General features: G+C 37.9%; 1 protein-coding gene across 6 annotated transcripts in view; it reads right to left on the bottom strand.

The window, feature by feature from the left end:
* Positions 1-21034, bottom strand: part of RPGRIP1L (RPGRIP1 like) — a 125366-nt gene that overhangs the window by 30249 nt on the left and 74083 nt on the right. For 5 of the 6 annotated variants that reach the window (XM_023555590.2, XM_010596084.3, XM_003416369.4 and 2 more), the window contains 3 exons: positions 11767-11868; positions 11152-11314; positions 10037-10110 (listed from right to left, as the gene is read on the bottom strand). In XM_023555590.2, coding sequence (XP_023411358.2) covers positions 10037-10110; positions 11152-11314; positions 11767-11868 — 339 coding nt within the window. Of the gene's footprint in view, positions 1-1999; positions 3833-3924; positions 3986-10036; positions 10111-11151; positions 11315-11766; positions 11869-21034 lie in introns of those variants that run through there. The other variant, XM_064274028.1, reaches the window with a different exon arrangement.

Below are 21034 nucleotides of genomic sequence, written 5' to 3'. Positions count from 1 at the left end.
TGAAGGAAGAAGTCCAAGCTGCGCTGAAGATACTGGTGAAAAACAAGGCTCCAGGAATTGACAGAACACCAATTGAAATATTTCAACAAATGGATGCAGCTCTGGAAGCGCTCACTCATTTATGCCAAGAAGTTTGGAAGACAGCTACCTGGCCAACCAACTGGAAGAGATCCATATTTATACCTATTTCAAAGAAAGTGATCCAACTGAATGTGAAAATTATTGAAAATATCATTAATATCACACACAAGTAAAATTTTGCTAAAGATCATTCAAAAGTGGTTGCAGCAGTACATCAACAGGAAACTGCAAGAAATTGAAGTCGGAAGTGGAACGAAGGATAACACTGCTGACGTCAGATGGATCCTGGCTGAAAGCAGAGAATACCAAAAGATGCTGACTTGTATTTTATTGACTATGTAAAGGCATTCAACTGTGTGGATCATAACAAATTATGGATAACACTGCGAAGAATGGGAATTCCAGAGCAACTTAATTGTGTTCATGAGCAACCTGTACATAGACCAAGAAGCAGTCGTTTGAACAGAATGAGGGGATACTGCATGGTCTAAAGTCAGGAAAGGTGTGTGTCAGGGTTGTGTTCTTTCACCATACTTATTCAATCTGTATTCTGAGCAAATAATCCAAGAGGCTGGACTGCATGAAGAAGAATGTGGCATCAGGATTGGAGGAAGACTCACTAACCAGCGTTATGTAGACAGCACAACCTTGCTTGGTGAAAGTGAAGAGGACTTAGAGTACTTACTGATGAAGATCAAAGACTACAACTTTCAGTGTGGATTACAGTTCAACATAAAGAAAACAAAAATCCTCACAATTGGACAAACAGGCAACATCATGATAAACGGAGACAAGATTGAAGCTGTCAAGGACTTCATTTTACTTGGATCCACAATCAATACCCATGGAAACAGCAGTCAAGAAATCAAAAGATGCATTGCATTGGATATATCAGCTGCAAGAGATCTCTTTAAAGTGTTCAAAAGCAAAGATGTCACTTTGGGGACTAAGGTGCACCTAACCCAATCCATGGTGTTTTCAATTGCCTCACATCCGTGTGAAAGCTGGGCAATGAATAAGGAAGACTGAAGAATTGATGCCTTTGAATTATGGCGTTGGCAAAGAACACTGAATGTACCATGGACTGCCAAAAGAACAAACAAATCTGTCTTGGAAGAAGTACAGTCAGAATGCTCCTTAGAAGCGAGGATGCTGAGACTTCATCTCACATACTCTGGACATGTTAACAGGAGGAATCAGTCTAGGAGTTGGAAGGAAACCCTGGTGGTGTAGTGGTTAAGAGCTATGGCTGCTAACCAAAAGGTTGGCAGTTCAAATCCACCAGGTGCTCCTTGGAAACTCTATGGGGCAGTTCTACTCTGTCCTAAAGGGTTGTTGTGAGTTGGAATCAACTTGACGGCAGTGGGTTTGGAAGTTGGAACCAACTTGATGACACCTAACGACGACGAGGACGACAGCATGCCTGTGGTTATAACCCCTTTTGGGAATGGACTGTCTTTGTTATGTTAATAAGACAGGATTAGTGTAGGGTATGACCAAAAACCAAACCCAGTGCCATCGAGTCGATTCTGACTCATAGCGACCCTATAGGACAGGGTAGAACTGCCCCATAGAGTTTCCAAGGAGCACCTGGCGGATTTGAACTGCCAACCTTTTGGTTAGCAGCCATAGCACTTAACCACTATGCCACCAGGGTTTAAGTTTGAGTCAATCTCTTCTGAGACATAAAAGAGATTAAATAAGCTAACAGAAGCAGAGTTGGGGGAAGAGATGCAAAGCTACCTGAAGACTGCCCGGGAGTAAAAGCTCAGAAGAGACAAGGATCTTCCTCTAGAGCTAACAGAGACAGAAAGCCTTCCCCTAGAGCTGGCACTCTGAATATGGACTTTCAGACTTCCAAAACTGTGAGCATATAAATTTGTTAAACAAATACTTGTGGTTATAGCAGTGCTAAATAACTAAGACAGTATAGAATTACTAATAAATTATTTCCTTTTAAAAGCAATCTATGCTGATCATTAAAAAAATATCCAACAATATAAGTTCTAACTTATAACTTCTTCTAACTCAGGTTGGCAAACTTTTTCTGTTAAGAGCCAGATAGTAAATATTTTTGGCATTGTAGGTTATGCGGTCTCTGCAGCAACTAGCCAGTTGTGCCCTTGTAGAGAGACAGCTGTCAGAGCCACAGGGCGTGGCTGTGTTCCCATAAAACTTTATTTACAAAAACAGGCAAAGAGGCAGAATTGCCACTTGGGTCATGGTTTCCTGACCCCCATACTAACGGATGCCCCAGAGACACTGCTAAGTGTTTGCTGTATATCTTTCCAATCATTTTCTTTGCTTACATAAACCTAAATGTTATGTCTGTATGTGTGTATAAAAAAATACGCATACATACAAATGAATACACCTTTCTGTTTGTTTGCTACCAAGTCGATTCTGACTCATAGTGACCCCATAGGACAGGGTAGAACTGCCCCACAGGGTTTCCAAGGTTGTAACTTTTACGGGAGCAGACTATCACACCTTTCTCCCCTGGAGTAGCTGGTGGGTTTGAACCATCACAACCTTTTTGGTCAGTAGCTGAGTGCTTTAACCGCTGTGCTATGGGGGCTTCTTATGGAATCAACAGTGAAGTATAATTTCTTATCCATTAGTCTGTAAAAGGGTGTGATGTGAGGAAACAGGAATTTTCACACACCGTTATATATAAAAATGTTTATTTTATCTAGAAATGTTTGTATTAGCAAAAACTGGAAGACACCTAAGGGTGGGCCAAAGGGGGCTTATTTAAATAAATATGATATAGCCATACCATAGCTATTGTGCACATGTTAACAGAAATGCAGTATACTGCTATGGAAAGATGTCCACGGTATACCAGTAAGAGACAGTTAAGTTGCAAAACATAAAAGTAGTTTTAAAAGCAATTATTATTAGGAGAGCAATTCCACACTTACGGTTTTATAAAACATATATTTTAAAATCCACAATATGTGGCTTAAGGTTCCATATGTAAGAGGCTGGGTGGGGCACTTATTTTTACTCACCGATAGGGTATCATATTTGATCAGGGGCAGATTATCCAATAGGCAAGGTAAGCATGGTGCTTACCTTGCTTACCAAATCTTCTGCAATGAGCAATTTTACAGTTTTCACCACATCGAAGATTCTGCTTCTAGGTATGGCTGGCATCTGTCTCTCTCCCAACCCCACAGCATCTTCCTACAGAATCAAAGCCTTTTTTCAAATTTACAGTCCGTGACAGGGACAGATGACCCAGTAAGCAAGTACTCAGGGGCTTACTTGTGCTTACCTACTAATCCTAATTACATGAAACCCATGTGAAACTGTTCAGGACAGATTAGTAAGTATGCACAGGTAAGCCCATGCATGCCTTGCTTATTGGGTTTATCCACCCCTGTACTTGATTCTAAAGTGACTTCCTAATTTTTAATAGAAGAATTCTAAAAACCATGAATTGCTTTGTGCATTTTTCCTTCCAAAGCTTTAAAAAATAGCTTGCTGCAGACCATTAGTGCAGTCACCTGGGAAGGGCAGCTCCTTGTTCAAGAGAACCTAGTTTCTAGGTGGAACTGCAATTTAGTCCTAATAAATATGGCAGCTTTTACAAAACTGCTGTTAGTATACGGCAGCTTTTACAAAACTGCTGTTAGTAGCAAAGGAAAAGAGAAAGCTGTGAATACACACTGCACAGGAGTCCGTGGCTCTTTCAGCTTCTGAATTCCCACTCTCACCCGTGGGCACACTTCAAGAAATCTGTGAGCTGACGGAAACACATTTTGTTGTGAAAACTGAAAGCTGCCATTACCTCTTAAGTCATAAAATGAGAAATCATGTAAAAGGAGGACTGCTAACCCTTTTTTACTGAGTTCCGTGGCAGATGCAGATTCTTGATTTTGATGTCTATTTTGAGAACCTGAAACAAGGCTTTTAATCAATGTATTATACATCAAATTGATACTGTTAACTTCTGATTATTCAAATTAATAAAATATTCATAGAGAAATGTCCCAAGTTCTACATTTCTCAGACTCCCCCCACTCCAGCCCCCCGTTAATTATCATGCCTAGGAGCTTTTGAGAAAAAGCGGCAGTCATCAGGCTGACAGAATATGACAGGCCAGCAAGGCCCAATTACACTGGCACTCTGTGGCACTTTGATGTCCTGGAAACGGAGAGAGATAGGGGCAAATTGGGTAGCACATTATGTTAATGACTTGATTTAATCTAGCCACTAAACTTTATGTAGCCTGTTAAAAAAGATGCTAACACTAATTACGCCACTTTGGAAAGGAAAAGAGGGGACAAGCATTTCATATCGACAAAGTGAAGCTCATAAATGTTGTAAATGAAATGAAACAAAATGAAGTAATCTATGATTAATTATACATCACAGACACGAAGGAAAGAGAAAGAACCAAGTAGTATGTCTAAGTCCTGGGAAATCTGTTAGATTCCTTTTAAGGACCATCAGTACTAGGAAATAATTAGGAGCTGTCAGATTCTGTAACATAAAAAAGAGAAAGGATTGGAATGATCTTACATTGCTTACACAGTGTATTAGATAATTCAAATTCACAGTGTAATTGGCACAAATGATATTTATCTAGGACACTACTTCTAGTTCTAATTATGTGACATTATAGGGTACAGCCAATTAAAAAAAATCTATAAAGTGGTGATAACCATGGAATAAGGTTATCTAATTACTTTCTAACTAGTCTCTGTGCTTCACGTTATTGACAGAGTGATATTTAGAATGCAGTAACAGAGCATAAACTCCATAAAAACAGGAGTCTTGCTTCTCTCATTCACTGGCATATTCCTAGGCCCAAAATAAGGCCTGGCCCATAGTAAACGCTCACAAAATATCTGTTTAATAAGTAAATAATTTGCATCATGTGTCCCTTAAAAAACTCTTCACTGGCTGCTCACAGAACTTCAGGGTTGACTTCAGACTCTGAGCTGGTACACTGAGGCCTCAAAGATGTGGACCACACTTATCTTTCCAGTCTATTCTTCTTAGGCTCTGCATATGAACACACTAGGCTTACTCTACCTTGAAACTACTCCAAATTCCAGAACCATGATCCACAGTCTCTCAAACGGTCAAGCTTTTTTGTTCCTTTGGCCCAGTGATTCCCACCCCCCATGCCCCCACTGCTCCCTTTCACCACCTCCTAATGGTCTTCACCACTTGCTCAAGCTTAACTGACTCTAGGACGTCATCCTTGATGAAGGGCCTGTCATGCTGAGTTGGACACCCTCCTGAGTGCTCCCACAGTACCATGTGCATTCCATTCTCCCAGCACTCGCCGCCATGCATCGTAATTGTGTTTCCCCCAGACTATGAAGTCTTTCAGGGCAGGGATTGCTTCTTTTATGTCTGCCTCACACCCAGTAGATACTAAACAATGATGAATTGCTGTGGATCCTTGATTGATTAATAAAATGCTACAAATGACATTACTGGGACAGTTGTCAACATTTTAATGAGGTCTCTAGATGAGATAATAGTATTATTTTGAAGTATTTAGGGGTGAAGGGGCATGATTTGCACAACTTTCAAATGATTCATAAGAACTATATGTAAAGAATGTGTGCATATAAATAAGTACATATATTCATACGTTCACAAAATAAAAATGACAAAACAAATGTGGGAAAACATTAGTAACTGGTGAATCTCGGTAAAGGGTACACAGTTCTTTTTACAACTTCTGCAGCCTTTCAAGAAAAAGGCTCCATGATTCGTATTAAATGATTTGCTAGAGTAGTACATAAGAAAACTTGGTACAATCACTAGAAAATGCAATACAGGCAGCTCCTGGGCTACAAATGTCCAACTTACGGACACTCACACTTGCCCTTTAATGTTATGTACATCCGCCCTCAGTCTGAAACGAGTGAACCAGCCCCTACTCACAGCAAATTCTTCATCACAATCATCTGCACTTGCTATACATGCAGCTTTTGAATCACTGAAAAGGCTTTGAGCCTTTTCCCGCACCAAAAAAAAAAAAAAAAAAAATTTTTTTTTTTTTTTAAGTAAGGCTGAGTAAGAACTGTTTGCACCTGCTGTGACTTCCCTACGAATTCGACTTAAACACATTTAGGAAGAGATCTTGTTCGAAACTCGGAGATTTCCTGTATTTCGCCATTGTAATGACCTCTTGAGTTGTGTTCCCATGGTTACAGATTATACCATTTTACTTGATTTGGTATACAATTTAATAAAACTAAATTTCTTCCATTAACATAAGATACTTGTCAGTACCTTTTACTAAAAGTAGAATTTCTAGAAGCACTTGGGGCTGATTAATGGCTACTGAGGCGTGAAGCACTGCTTAGAGCAGCTGCTTGCTTTAACTGATGCTCACACATTTGAGGTAGCCTCTAAAACCATTATAGGAAATCACATTTTGGAATGGTAGTGAAGGATGTATTAGGTTGTAGCAGAATAACAAAAACTACTTTCCCTGAAGTAACAAGCAAAAAACAAAAACAAAAACCCAGTTTATTCCAAAGGAAAAAAAAGTACGTGTACATTAGAACTAGACAAATATTTTAGAGAAACAGGTCTTTCTTACACCAAACTTCTTTAAATCAAATCTCTTTATTTTTTCTTAGTTAAGTGCAGGACACAACTCCACTGAGATGCCAGTGACGTTGCCAGTATAACTGATGGTTCTGTTGTAAGTCTGAGACAGTGTTTCTCAATCTTGGCACTTTGGACATTTTGGGTCAGATAATTCTTTATCGTGGGTCCGGTGCATTGCAGAATGTTTAGCAGCAACCCTGACTAGATGCTACTGGCAGTACCTCCAAGTGTGACAACCAAAATGTCTCCAGACATTGCCAAATGTCCCCTGGGGGACAAAACTGTCCCCAGTTGAGAATCACTGGTCTAAGATGGTATAATTTAGGTAACATTTTCCCATATGTTGAAAGTTACTTTCAGATGATGGACAAAATATTTAGAAAATAGGGTTAATTACTGAATTATCCTTCTAGTATTTATAGGATAAAATACAAAATGTACAGCAATTTGGATTGTAACTGAGGACTTCTATCATTTTCTTTCTTTGCACAGAGTCTGCCCCAGTTAGTGTGTTCTTGACTTCTGAAACACATAACGTGCATACCTCCCTGTACTAGAAACACACACCAATTTTTCCCTGCTGCCCAGTCTCGGTCTTTGAAATGTCACAGTTACAGCAGGACACCCCTTATTGAGTGACTGGCCAGGCTGAATGGATCAAGGGTACACACGTGATAAAAATGGGCCCAGCCCAGAAGTCAGGCTTGGCCAATCAGATCTCTCTCCTTGGGGCTGGGGAAACATTTTGTGTGACCATCTTTGGGCTAAAAGCAAATGAAGCAGAGAAATTCAACTTACAATGAGAAGACACAGACTTGCAGCACGAGAGAAAGGGGGAGGAAAAGCTGCTAACGGCAGAGAGGGAGGAAGAGTGAAATAGAGCGTGAACAAGAACATGCGCAATTCTGAACAGGGCTCCTAAGTACTTTCCAGGTCACGATTCCAGGCTCTTGTAAGGCACGGCTATGCTGTCACTACTTACAATGGAGGTATCTTTGCACTTTCCTTCCAAATCCCCTTTTCATGCTTAAGCCAATTTGGGTGGGGAGTTCATTTAGAACCAAATGATCCCTAAAACCCTGTAGCACACGAGGGCAGCAGGGTGATATGGGCCCTTTACCCCTTCCTTCATTTACTGCACCTATTTGAATTGTACCTATTCTTTAACGGGTACAACCTACATGAAATCTATTAAAAAATCACTCTAAATTTTTCCTTCCTCTGAACTTTCTTAATTAGTGGCATGATTGTGAGTAAGTCACTTCATCTCTCTATATCTGTTTACTCATGTGGAAAAGAAGAATGGTCCAGAAAATTTCTAAGTATTTTTTAGCTTAACTGTATGACTATGATATGAATTATTGGTACGGTCTCCTGACATTGTTTTATATTGTAATTTAACTGTTGAATTACTACTTGACTTTTCCTGAGCACGAATCTTCCCAACTAATGTAGATGTTCCCTGAGGGGAGGGCCAGAACACTATATTTACTTCTTTACGAGGAGTGATCAGGCAGCGAATCCCTGGGGAATCACCGCATTATAACAAGAGGTAAGAGAACTGTTCATAGGTTGACTAGACAAATACATCTCTTGACACCTGTCTTCATCGATCCCAGGACTGATTCAGTAGCTCATTTCTTATACTTTTATGTTCAAAAGACTACATCATATAGTTATCTAAAAAAACCTGATTAAGTAGGTAGTCTTGCACTATTGATACATGAGAAAGGAACGTCTGAGTCAAACATGCTGGCTTCTTCTTATTGAGTGCCCGAGTCGATTCTGACTCACAGTGACCCTACAGGACTGAGTAGAACCACCCCACGGGGTTTCCTAGGGTATAATCTTTACAGAGCAGACTGTCACATCTTTCTCTTGCGGAGTGGCTGGTGGGTTTGAACTGGTGACCTTTTGGTTAGCAGCCAAGTGCTTAACCATTAACTATTCTTGATATGACAAATGGCGGGTTCTTATAAGATGGCTATAAAGCTAAAGCTCAGGGAAGGGACCCATTTTCTCATTGATACCCATTATCAAACTGTCCTAAAAGAGGGTGGAGAATTTCCATTCATTGGTTTGATAATTTAATTTTAAAATTTCAGATTTGATAAAGCAAAATAATAAATACAATTAAATGGAATGCAGTGACTAAAGCCTTTACACAACCATAGGCAAGATTTCTCCTTAATTTACTAATTTTGAACAATGAAGAATCTATATATCAGGTTGCCACATGTTAGGTGATGTTATCGTAATTAATAACTATATAATAGTAATTTACTTTGGACAGATGAACTATTCTTTTTGTATTTATTAAGCATAGACAATGGATTTTTCTATTTCATGGGGACATCTATGGCAACAATTGAAATGTCCTGTGGTTTTCTTTTGCAGAGAGATTAAGCTAAGAATGTGGGAGACTTTAAAAGTTCAAAGGAGTATTACAATTCTCACGAATAAAGTAGAAATTCTAAAAAAAAGAACATATTCAATTTCAGGAAAATTAATGTAGATTAACAGAACATGATAGGGCTTCTTACTTATGTTTACTTTATGAGAACTTTTTTCACTCTTACAATAAAAATGTTCTGGTAAGTGGTACATTTTCCATATAATATTTAAAGTATAATTCTCTTTTCAAAATTTCAATTTATGTACTACTTTTCAACAATCTACTACAAAACAAGCAAAGTATATATGCACAAGATTAATTACCTTCTGTGAAGGTTTAGGAAACCCTGGTGGCATGGTGGTTAAGAGCTATGGTTGCTAACCAAAAGGTCAGCAGTTCAAATCCACCAGGCGCTCTTTGGAAACCCTGTGGGGCAGTTCTACTCTGTGCTATAGGGTTGCTATGAGTTGGAATCGACTCAATGGCTATGGGTTTGGTTTTGGGTTATGAAGATTTAATTTTTTGGCAGAAATTAAGTAACAGTTTATCAGCAGACATATTTAGATAAGACTAGTCTGTGAATTCACGTAGGCGAGACACTATAGTTTTACATGCAGCCTCACAAATTGAATTCTTTAAAGTTCAGGTCTGATTCAGTACAGCTTTGTACACTGGTCCTGAAAAGGAGTCGGAGAACTCAACTGGTTTTATCAAGTCTAACTGCTAAAGCTACTGATGTTAGGTGCTTTTGGCAAAAACAACACTTCCATGTATGTGTATGGACCATTACATAACAAAACTGTAAATAAAACGTTCTTGCTCTAGACAATTACTTGGTTAAGATTTTGATAATACATTAAAAAATTTTCAGAAATACTTTGTCTTAAGATCTTCCTATAAGAAGACTGATGTACTATGACATGAAAGGCAGCTTTACTTCAGAACATTTCTCATTTAGATCAAGTTACTGACCTGTTTGATATTCTTGGAGACAGAATTTGGAATAATACAATCGTCACTGTCAGAAGCTGATCTGTCCTCATCACCTGTTTAAAAAAAAAAAGTAACATTTATACAAGTTATATCAATTTATATTTGTGCCTTGTGAAGCAGAGAGAAACAAGCATACATTGCAGGACCATCTTAAAAGAACAATATAAAAAACAATGCAAAAAGAAAAAAAAAACATTGAAAAAAAGAATATAATAATCAAGTCTAGATCTTTTTTTTTTTTAGCAGCAAAGATGTTTATATTTACATTATGTTTTCAGAAAGAGAGAAAAATGATTGAAAATTCCAAGTTTAATTTATGGCAGAAACAAAGGGCATAAAAAAAGTTTGTTATAGTATGAAATTAAAGAGAAAGATCCCAAACCAGTAATACTGTGTAAAAACCAACGTTATTACTTAAAAAGTTAAAATTTTTTTACAGCTTTATTGAAGTGAAACTGACACACAATAAACTGCACACTCTTCAAGTGCAAAATGTGGTGTTTTGACGTACATAGAAGCCCATGAAAACACTACAGTGAGCACAGTGGGTGGACGCGCCAATCCCAGGTCTCCTCACTCCCCTGTGCTCTCTCTCCCTTCTGCCCCTCCCTGCCCTCACTCTTCCTTTCCCAGGCAAACACTTAACCTGCTTTTCGTCACTACAGGTTAGTTTGCTTTTTCTAGATTTTTATATAACTGGAATCATACAGTTAAGTTCTCTTTTTTTGGCCTGGCTTCTTAGTTTTCATTTTAAAAATGTGAAGACCTCTAAAATAATCCAGAGAACAATACTAAGCCCAAGGAAAACATAAAGCCATTTAAAATATAAATTGGGAACCTGACCTAAATTGGGAACCTGGTCAGCAACCATACTTGCATTCTTCTGTGGCGCTTCTGGTTGAAATAAGAAGCGATGCGGTAATTTCACCTGATCTGACTAGACTGAACTATATCCCATCATGTCTCTTAGGAAACTGGTATCATGAAGTAGCTCCTACTACTAAAATGAAAATGTTCAGTGAGGTAAACTCGAACAATGGCTAAACAAAGCAAAGAGTTCAGTAAATAACATTAATTTAAAAAAAGAAAATCACCTTCTGCTTCCAATTCCTCAGTTATTTCTGTTTCATCTTCAGAAGAAGCCAAGCTTTGTTCTGCAAGCTGACCCTCCGATAATAAAGACACGTCGTTGTCTTTTTCTTGCTGCGTTTTCTCAGTATTCTCTTTTACTTTATCTACACGGCCTTCTTGTGAAATCTGAGGAAACGGAGGCACGGTGATAGATTTATTATTGCTTAGATCTCATTTATAACGTTCTTGCTGAAGAATGTGAATAATAAAACATGTAAACTTGAGACTGAGATATACAGATAGATAACATATATATGACACATTAGAAAACAATCACTTGAACTGTGCAAATGAAAATACGATAAATGAAAATCTGATTATCGAGTAAGAATGAAAAATTCATTAATCTCAAAATGAACGTGACATAAGACTTTAACTCACATATCTATTTCCTTCTTATCAATATCAATATAACCGTGGCTGTTACCCTTGTCATATTTTTAATCTTTCTATTCCAAGAAAGTCATATACAAAAATAGGATCAATGCTATGATTTCCTGAACCATGTCAATACTCACAAGTAAAGGTCTTTAAGAACAAACTAAAACTTTCAAAATAATTTTAATACAAATACATACCTCTGGAGTACATGAAGCAGTTGTCACGTTGACTTCTATTTCTGGTGTAGGTTCCACTTCTGGTGACATTTCCTTCTGATCTTCGGGAGGACTAGAAGTCTCCTTATATTAATGTGAAGGCAAGCATGTATGACATTTTGTATTTATTACTAAATCCCCAATCATTTAAAGCCTTTTACATATGTTTACATATTAATGCGCTAATAAAAACTGGGAGCAAATAAAAGCTACTCATATGACACAATTTAGTTAGTGTATTTCAGTAAAATGGTTGACATTCCTCATGTTATGTACATGCAATTTAAGGCTGGCAAGTGTAGGTCACTGAAGCACTGTTTATAACAGCAAAGAAAAACTGAACACAACACAAATGTTCCATGATAGTGTGTTAGTTAAATAAAATACAGGACATGCAAACAGCTGAGTTCTATGTAGCCATGAAAATAATGATGTAGATCTGTATTTACTGCCATTAAAGAAACTATATAATATAGCGTTGAGTAAAAAAGCTGGTCAGAGAACAATACATATAGTTGTTTTGTTAAACAAACACACACACACACGTGTGTATATTTGCACAGGAAAAGTATGACAGGCTGTTCACCAAGATTCTATTTCTGTGATACAGATTTAGGAAAATTTAAATTTATTCCCTTCCCCCTTTTTTTTCCATTTATTTGTATTTTCTAACATTTCTATGCAGCCCTTGTGGCGTAGTAGTTGAGAGCTTGGCTGCTAATCAAAAAGGTCGGCATTTCGAATCCACCAGCTGCTCCTTGGAAACCTTACGGGGCAGTTCTATTCTGTCCTATAGGATTGCTATGAGTCGGAGTTGACTCGACAGCAATGAGATGGGTTTTTCTATAATGATTTATGTATGAAAACACTGGCGTATGCTAGAATAGGTATGTGCTCTCTATAATCAGGATTATCTCTTTACTGTATCAAATATCAATTTATAGTCAACTATTTTTCCAGGATTCATAAACTGTTTTTAAAATACAGTTTATCATTTTTACTATTTCAAAAGTAAACATGCACAATATAGAAAATATAAAAACAAAGAAGAAAATATAAAAGAAAATCATAAAAATCCATATTCCTGCTACCCAATGATATTATCTTTTAATAATTTGTTAGATTTCTTTATAATTAATTTTCAATATGAATAAAAAAATTTTGTTACACAGTGGTATCTGTATTGTGAATACAATTATGTCCTGTTGCATTAAAAAAAAGTCAACATTAAACATTTTCTCCTGATAGGAAATTTTGGGAAAATATTTAAAATGACAATAGAATATTGCACTGAATGGCTGTATCATGATTTCATGAGTCATTTTTACTACTTTGAGTCAACAATTTTTAGCTACTATGACTAACACTGCAACATGCATCTATATGTATATGTTTTATGTTAACGATCACTTACTTAAAAATCAGGCTACATATGTTCAAGTACCAGCTCTACCACTTTGACCTTGAGTAAGTTACTTAGCCTCTTTAAACATCACATCATTGTCCCCATCTTTGAATGACAGTAACTCTAGTATGAACTATATATAGAATTGTTTTAAGGATTAAATAAGTGCAATGTATACAAAGTGTTTAGTTCAGTGCCTGGAACATAATTAGCCCTCAATAAATGTTAGTTTTTTTTTTTTTGTAACTCTAGAATTATAATTACCAAATTTATTTAGCATATATATATTAAGTGTTCTGTATATTCTAGATATTATCCTAAGCTTTGGGGAGACAGTATTATTTCTGGGTGGTAGTTACACAGGTGTATACATATGTGAAAATTCATTGAGCTGTATGCTTGAGATGTGTCCTTTACTATATATGAGGAGTTATAGATCAATTACAAAGAAAATACATTTTTAATAGGTCCACATGAGAGATGATGGTGGCTGGAGTGGCAGCACTAGAAGTGAGGTGGAGGGTTTGAATCAAGGATATCTTCTGAAAGTACAGGTGACAGGTTTTGTGGACGGCCTGCATACGGGTGTGAGAAAAAGAGAGGAGACACCCTTGTGTCTCCAAAATTTCAGGCTTGCAGAACTGGGTCATTTACTGAGATGATTATGTCATTTACTGAGAATGGGAAACACTGAAAGAGGCAAAAATTGTGGAAGAGGGTTGATGTAACCAGGAGTTTGGATTTGGACATGTTAAATTTCAATATCTACTGAATGGCTGAATTTCTATCAGGCCAGTTTCAGAAGAGGACATGGAACCAGGGATATCATTGCTGATGTCAGATGGATCCTGGCTAAAAGCAGACAATACCAGAAGGATGTTTACCTGTGTTTTATTGACTGTGCAAAGGCATTCGACTGTGTGGATCATAAAAAACTATGGATAACACTGTGAAGAACGGGAATTCCGAACACTTAATTGTGCTCATGAGGAACCTTTACATAGATCAAGAGGCAGTTGTTCGGACAGAACAAGGGGATACTGGTTGGTTTAAAGTCAGGAAAGGTGTGCGTCAGGGCTGTATTCTTTCACCATACCTATTTAATCTGTATGCTGAGCAAATAATCCGAGAAGCTGGACTATATGAAGAATGGGGCATCAGGATTGGAGGAAGACTCATTAACAACCTGTGTTATGCAGATGACACAACCCTGCTTGCTGAAGGTGAAGAGGACTTGAAGCACTTACTAATGAAGATCAACGACCACAGCCTTCAGTATGGATTGCACCTCAACATAAAGAAAACAAAAATCCTCGCAACTAGACCAAGGAGCAACACCATGACAAATGGAGAAAAGACTGAAGTTGTCAAGGATTTCATTTTACTTGGATCCACAATCAACAGCCATGGAAGCAGCAGTCAAGAAATCAAAAGACGCACTGCATTGGGCAAATCTGCTGCAAAGAACCTCTTCAAAGTGTTGAAGAGCAAAGATGTCACCCTGAAGACTAAGGTGCACCTAACGCAAGGCATGGTATTTTCAATCACATCACATGCATGTGAAAGCTGGACAATGAATAAAGAAGACCGAAGAGTTGACACCTTTGAATTGAGGTGTTGGCGAAGAATATTGAATATACCATGGACTGCCAAAAGAACGAACAAATCTGTCTTGGAAGAAGTGCAGCCAGAATGCTCCTTAGAGGCAAGGATGGCGAGACTGTGTCTTACATACTTTGGACATGTTGTCAGGAGGGATGAGTCCCTGGAGAAGGACATCATGCTTGGCAGAGTACAGGGTCAGCGGAAAAGAGGAAGACCCTCAACAAGGTGGATTGACACAGTGGCTGTAACAATGGGCTCAAGCATAACAACGATTTTGAGGATGGTGCAGGCCTGGGCAGTGTTTTGTTCTGTTGTGCACAGGGTCACTATGAGTCGGAACCGACTCGACGGCACCTAACAACAACACAACAACATTAGATATCTAGTGGATAAGAAATAGGCAGTAAGGAAAAAAAAAAAAGTAAAAATCAGCAGCAAAGTTGAGAGTAGAGGTATAAATGTGACAGTGCCAACATACATAGATGCTTTTTTTTTTTTTATAATAACTTTTATTAAGCTTCAAGTGAACGTTTACAAATCCAATCAGTCTGTCACATATAAGTTTACATACATCTCACTCCCTACTCCCACTTACTCTCCCCGTCTTGAGTCAGCCCTTTCAGTCTCTCCTTTCTTGACAATCCTGCCGGCTTCCCTCTCTCTCCATCCTCCCATCCCCCCTCCAGACAAGAGTTGCCAACACAATCTCAAGTGTCCACCTGATATAATCAGCTCACTCTTCATCAGCATCTCTCTCCCACCCGCTGACCAGTCCCTTTCATTTCTGATGAGTTGTCTTCGGGGATGGTTCCTGTCCTGTGTCAACTGAAGGTCTGGGGAGCAAGGCCGCCGGGATTCCTCCAGTCTCAGTCAGACCATTAAGTTTGGTCTTCTTATGAGAATTTGGGGTCTGCATCCCACTGATCTCCTGCTCCCTCAGGGGTCCTCTGCTGAGCTCCCTGTCAGGGCAGTCATCAATTGTGGCCGGGCACCAACTAGTTCTTCTGGTCTCAGGATGATGTAGGTCTCTGGTTCATGTGGCCCTTTCTGTCTCTTGGGCTCTTAGTTGTCATGTGGGCTTGGTGTTCTTCATTTTCCTTTGCTCCAGGTGGGTTGAGACCAATTGCTGCATCTTAGATGGCTGCTTGTTAGCATTTAAGACCCCAGACGCCACATTTCAAAGCGGGATGCAGAATGATTTCATAATAGAATTATATTGCCAATTGACTTAGAAGTCCCCGCAAACCATGCTCCCCAGACCCCCGCGCTTGCTCCGCTGACCTTTGAAGCATTCATTTTATCCCGGAAACTTCTTTGCTTTTGGTCCAGTCCAATTGAGCTGACCTTCCATGTATTGAGTGTTGTCTTTCCCTTCACCTAAAGCAGTTCTTATCTACTGATTAATCAATAAAAAAACCCTCTCCCACCCTCCCTCCCTCCCCCCCTCGTAACCACAAAAGTATGTGTTCTTCTCAGGTTTACTATTTCTCAAGATCTTATAATAGTGGTCTTATACAATATTTGTCCTTTTGCCTCTGACTAATTTCGCTCAGCATAATGCCTTCCAGGTTCCTCCATGTTATGAAATGTTTCAGAGATTCGTCACTGTTCTTTATCGATGCGTAGTATTCCATTGTGTGAATATACCACAATTTATTTAACCATTCATCCGTTGATGGACACCTTGGTTGCTTCCAACTTTTTGCTATTGTAAACAGAGCTGCAATAAACATGGGTGTGCATATATCTGTTTGTATGAAGGCTCTTGTATCTCTAGGGTATATTCCTAGGAGTGGGATTTCTGGCTTGTATGGTAGTTCTATTTCTAACTGTTTAAGATAACGCCAGATAGATTTCCAAAGTGGTTGTACCATTTTACATTCCCACCAGCAGTGTATGAGAGTTCCAATCTCTCCGCAGCCTCTCCAACATTTATTATTTTGTGTTTTTTGGATTAATGCCAGCCTTGCTGGTGTGAGATGGAATCTCATCGTAGTTTTAATTTGCATTTCTCTAATGGCTAATGATCGAGAGCATTTTCTCATGTATCTGTTGGCTGCCTGAATATCTTCTTTAGAGAAATGTGTGTTCATATCCTTTGCCCACTTCTTGATTGGGTTGTTTGTCTTTTTGTGGTTGAGTTTTGACAGAATCATGTAGATTTTAGAGATCAGGCGCTGGTCGGAGATGTCATAGCTGAAAATTCTTTCCCAATCTGTAGGTGGTCTTTTTACTCTTTTGGTGAAGTCTTTAGATGAGCATAGGTGTTTGATTTTTAGGAGCTCCCAGTTATCGGGTTTCTCTTCATCATTTTTGGTAATGTTTTGTATTCTGTTTATACCTTGTATTAGGGCTCCTAGGGTTGTCCCAATTTTTTCTTCCATGATCTTTATCGTTTTAGTCTTTATGTTTAGGTCTTTGATCCACTTGGAGTTAGTTTTTGTGCATGGTGTGAGGTATGGGTCCTGTTTCATTTTTTTGCAAATGGATATCCAGTTATGCCAGCACCATTTGTTAAAAAGGCTGTCTTTTCCCCAGTTAATTGACACTGGTCCTTTGTCAAATATCAGCTGCTCATACGTGGATGGATCTATGTCTGGGTTCTCAATTCTGTTCCATTGGTCTATGTGTCTGTTGTTGTACCAATACCAGGCTGTTTTGACTACTGTGGCTGTATAATAGGTTCTGAAGTCAGGTAAGGTGAGGCCTCCCACTTTCTTCTTCTTTTTCAGTAGTGCTTTGCTTATCCGGGGCTTCTTTCCCTTCCATATGAAATTGGTGATTTGTTTCTCTATCCCCTTAAAATATGACATTGGAATTTGGATCGGAAGTGCGTTAAATGTATAGATGGCTTTTGGTAGAATAGACGTTTTTACTATGTTAAGTCTTCCTATCCATGAGCAAGGTATGTTTTTCCACTTAAGTATGTCCTTTTGAATTTCTTGTAGTAGAGCTTTGTAGTTTTCTTTGTATAGGTCTTTTACATCCTTGGTAAGATTTATTCCTAAGTATCTTATCTTCTTGGGGGCTACTGTGAATGGTATTGATTTGGTTATTTCCTCTTCGGTGTTCTTTTTGTTGATGTAGAGGAATCCAAGTGATTTTTGTATGTTTATTTTATAACCTGAGACTCTGCCAAACTCTTCTATTAGTTTCAGTAGTTTTCTGGAGGATTCCTTAGGGTTTTCTGTGTATATAATCATGTCATCTGCAAATAGTGATAACTTTACTTCTTCCTTGCCAATCCGGATACCTTTTATTTCTTTGTCTAGCCTGATTGCCCTGGCTAAGACTTCCAACACGATGTTGAATAAGAGTGGTGATAAAGGGCATCCTTGTCTGGTTCCCGTTCTCAAGGGAAATGCTTTCAGGTTCTCTCCATTTAGAGTGATATTGGCTGTTGGCTTTGCATAGATGCCCTTTATTATGTTGAGGAATTTTCCTTCAATTCCTATTTTGGTAAGAGTTTTTATCATGAATGGGTGTTGGACTTTGTCAAATGCCTTTTCTGCATCAATTGATAAGATCATGTGGTTTTTGTCTTTTGTTTTATTTATGTGATGGATTACATTAATGGTTTTTCTGATATTAAACCAGCCTTGCATACCTGGTATAAATCCCACTTGATCAGGGTGAATTATTTTTTTGATGTGTCGTTGGATTCTATTGGCTAGAATTTTGTTGAGGATTTTTGCATCAATGTTCATGAGGGATATAGGTCTATAATTTTCTTTTTTTGTAATGTCTTTACCTGGTTTTGGTATCAGGGAGATGGTGGCTTCATAGAATGAGTTGGGTAGTATTCCGTCATTTTCTATGCTTTGGAATACCTTTAGTAGTAGTGGTGTTAACTCTTCTCTGAAAATTTGGTAGAACTCTGCAGTGAAGCCGTCCGGGCCAGGACTTTTTTTTGTTGAGAGTTTTTTGATTACCGTTTCAATCTCTTTTTTTGTTATGGGTCTATTTAGTTGTTCTACTTCTGAATGTGTTAGTTTAGGTAGGTAGTGTTTTTCCAGGAATTCATCCATTTATTCTAGGTTTTCAAATTTGTTAGAGTACAATTTTTCATAATAATCTGAAATGATTCTTTTAATTTCATTTGGTTCTGTTGTGATGTGGTCCTTCTCATTTCTTATTTGGGTTATTTGTTTCCTTTCCTGTATTTCTTTAGTCAGTCTAGCCAATGGTTTATCAATTTTGTTAATTTTTTCAAAGAACCAGCTTTTGGCTTTGTTAATTCTTTCGATTGTTTTTCTGTTCTCTAATTCATTTAGTTCAGCTCTAATTTTTATTATTTGTTTTCTTCTGGTGCCTGATGGATTCTTTTGTTGCTCAGTTTCTATTTGTTCAAGTTGTAGGGACAGTTCTCTGATTTTGGCTCTTTCTTCTTTTTGTATGTGTGCATTTATCGATATAAATTGGCCTCTGAGCACTGCTTTTGCTGTGTCCCAGAGGTTTTGATAGGAAGTATTTTCATTCTCGTTGCTTTCTATGAATTTCCTTATTCCCTCCTTGATGTCTTCTATAACCCAGTCTTTTTTCAGGAGGGTATTGTTCATTTTCCAAGTATTTGATTTCTTTTCCCTCGTTTTTCTGTTATTGATCTCTAGTTTTATTGCCTTGTGGTCTGAGAAGATGCTTTGTAATATTTCGATGTTTTGGACTCTGCAAAGGTTTGTTTTATGACCTAATATGTGGTCTATTCTAGAGAATGTTCCATGTGCGCTGGAAAAAAAAGTATATTTTGCAGCAGTTGGGTGGAGAGTTCTGTATAAGTCAACGAGGTCAAGTTGGTTGATTGTTGTAATTAGATCTTCCGTGTCTCTGTTGAGCTTCTTACTGGATGTCCTGTCCTTCTCCGAAAGTGGTGTGTTGAAGTCTCCTACTATAATTGTGGAGGTATCTATCTCGCTTTTCAGTTCTGTTAAAATTTGATTTATGTATCTTGCAGCCCTGTCATTGGGTGCATAAATATTTAATATGGTTATGTCTTCCTGATCAATTGTCCCTTTTATCATTATATAGTGTCCTTCTTTATCCTTTGTGGTGGATTTAAGTCTAAAGTCTATTTTGTCAGAAATTAATATTGCTACTCCTCTTCTTTTTTGCTTATTGTTTGCTTGATATACTTTTTTCCATCCTTTGAGTTTTAGTTTGTTTGTGTCTCTAAGTCTAAGGTGTGTCTCTTGTAGGCAGCATATAGATGGATCGTGTTTCTTTATCCAGTCTGTGACTCTCTGTCTCTTTATTGGTGCATTTAGTCCATTTACATTCAGGGTAATTATAGATAAATAAGTTTTTAGTGCTGTCATTTTGATGCCTTTTTATGTGTGTTGTTGATAATTTTTCCACACACTTTTTTGTGCTGAGGCGTTTTTCTTAGTAAATTGTGAGATCCTCATTTTCATAGTGTTTGACTTTATGTTAGTTGAGTTGTTACGTTTTTCTTGGTTTTTGTCTTGAGTTATAGAGTTGTTATGCCTTTTTGTGGTTACCTCATTATATACCCCTATTTTTCTAAGTAAAAACCTAACTTGTATTGTTCTATATCGCCTTGTATCACTCTCCATATGGCAGTTCAATGCCTCCTGTATTTAGTCCCTCTTTTTGATTATTGTGATCTTTTACCTATTGACTTCCATGATTCCCTGTTATGTGTATTTTTTTTTTAATTAATCTTAATTTGTTTGTTTTTGTGATTTCCCTATTTGAGTTGATATCAGGACGTTCTGTTTTGTGACCTTGTGTTGTGCCGATATCTGATATTATTGGTTCTGTGACCAAACAATATCCTTTAGTATTTCTTGTAGCTTTGGTTTGGTTTTTGCAAATTCTCTAAACTTGTGTTTGTCTGTAAATATCTTAATTTCGCCTTCATATTTCAGAGAGAGTTTTGCTGGATATATGATCCTTGGTTGGCAGTTTTTCTCCTTCAGTGTTCTGTATATGTCGTCCCATTCCCTTCTTGCCTGCATGGTTTCTGCTGAGTAGTCAGAACATATTCTTATTGATTCTCCCTTGAAGGAAACCTTTCTTTTCTCCCTGGCTGCTTTTAAAATTTTCTGTTTATCTTTGGTTTTGGTGAGTTTGATGATAATATGTCTTGGTGTTTTTCTTTTTGTATCAATCTTAAATGGGGTTCGATGAGCATCTTGGATAGATATCCTTTCGTCTTTCATGATGTCAGGGAAGTTTTCTGTCAGAAGTTCTTCAACTATTTTCTCTGTGTTTTCTGTCCCC

This window comes from Loxodonta africana, chromosome 21 (assembly GCF_030014295.1).
Source record: "Loxodonta africana isolate mLoxAfr1 chromosome 21, mLoxAfr1.hap2, whole genome shotgun sequence".
Taxonomy (NCBI): Eukaryota; Metazoa; Chordata; class Mammalia; order Proboscidea; family Elephantidae; genus Loxodonta; species Loxodonta africana.
The sequence above is the reverse complement of the archived record's forward strand: the minus strand, read 5'-3'. Positions and strand labels throughout refer to the sequence as shown.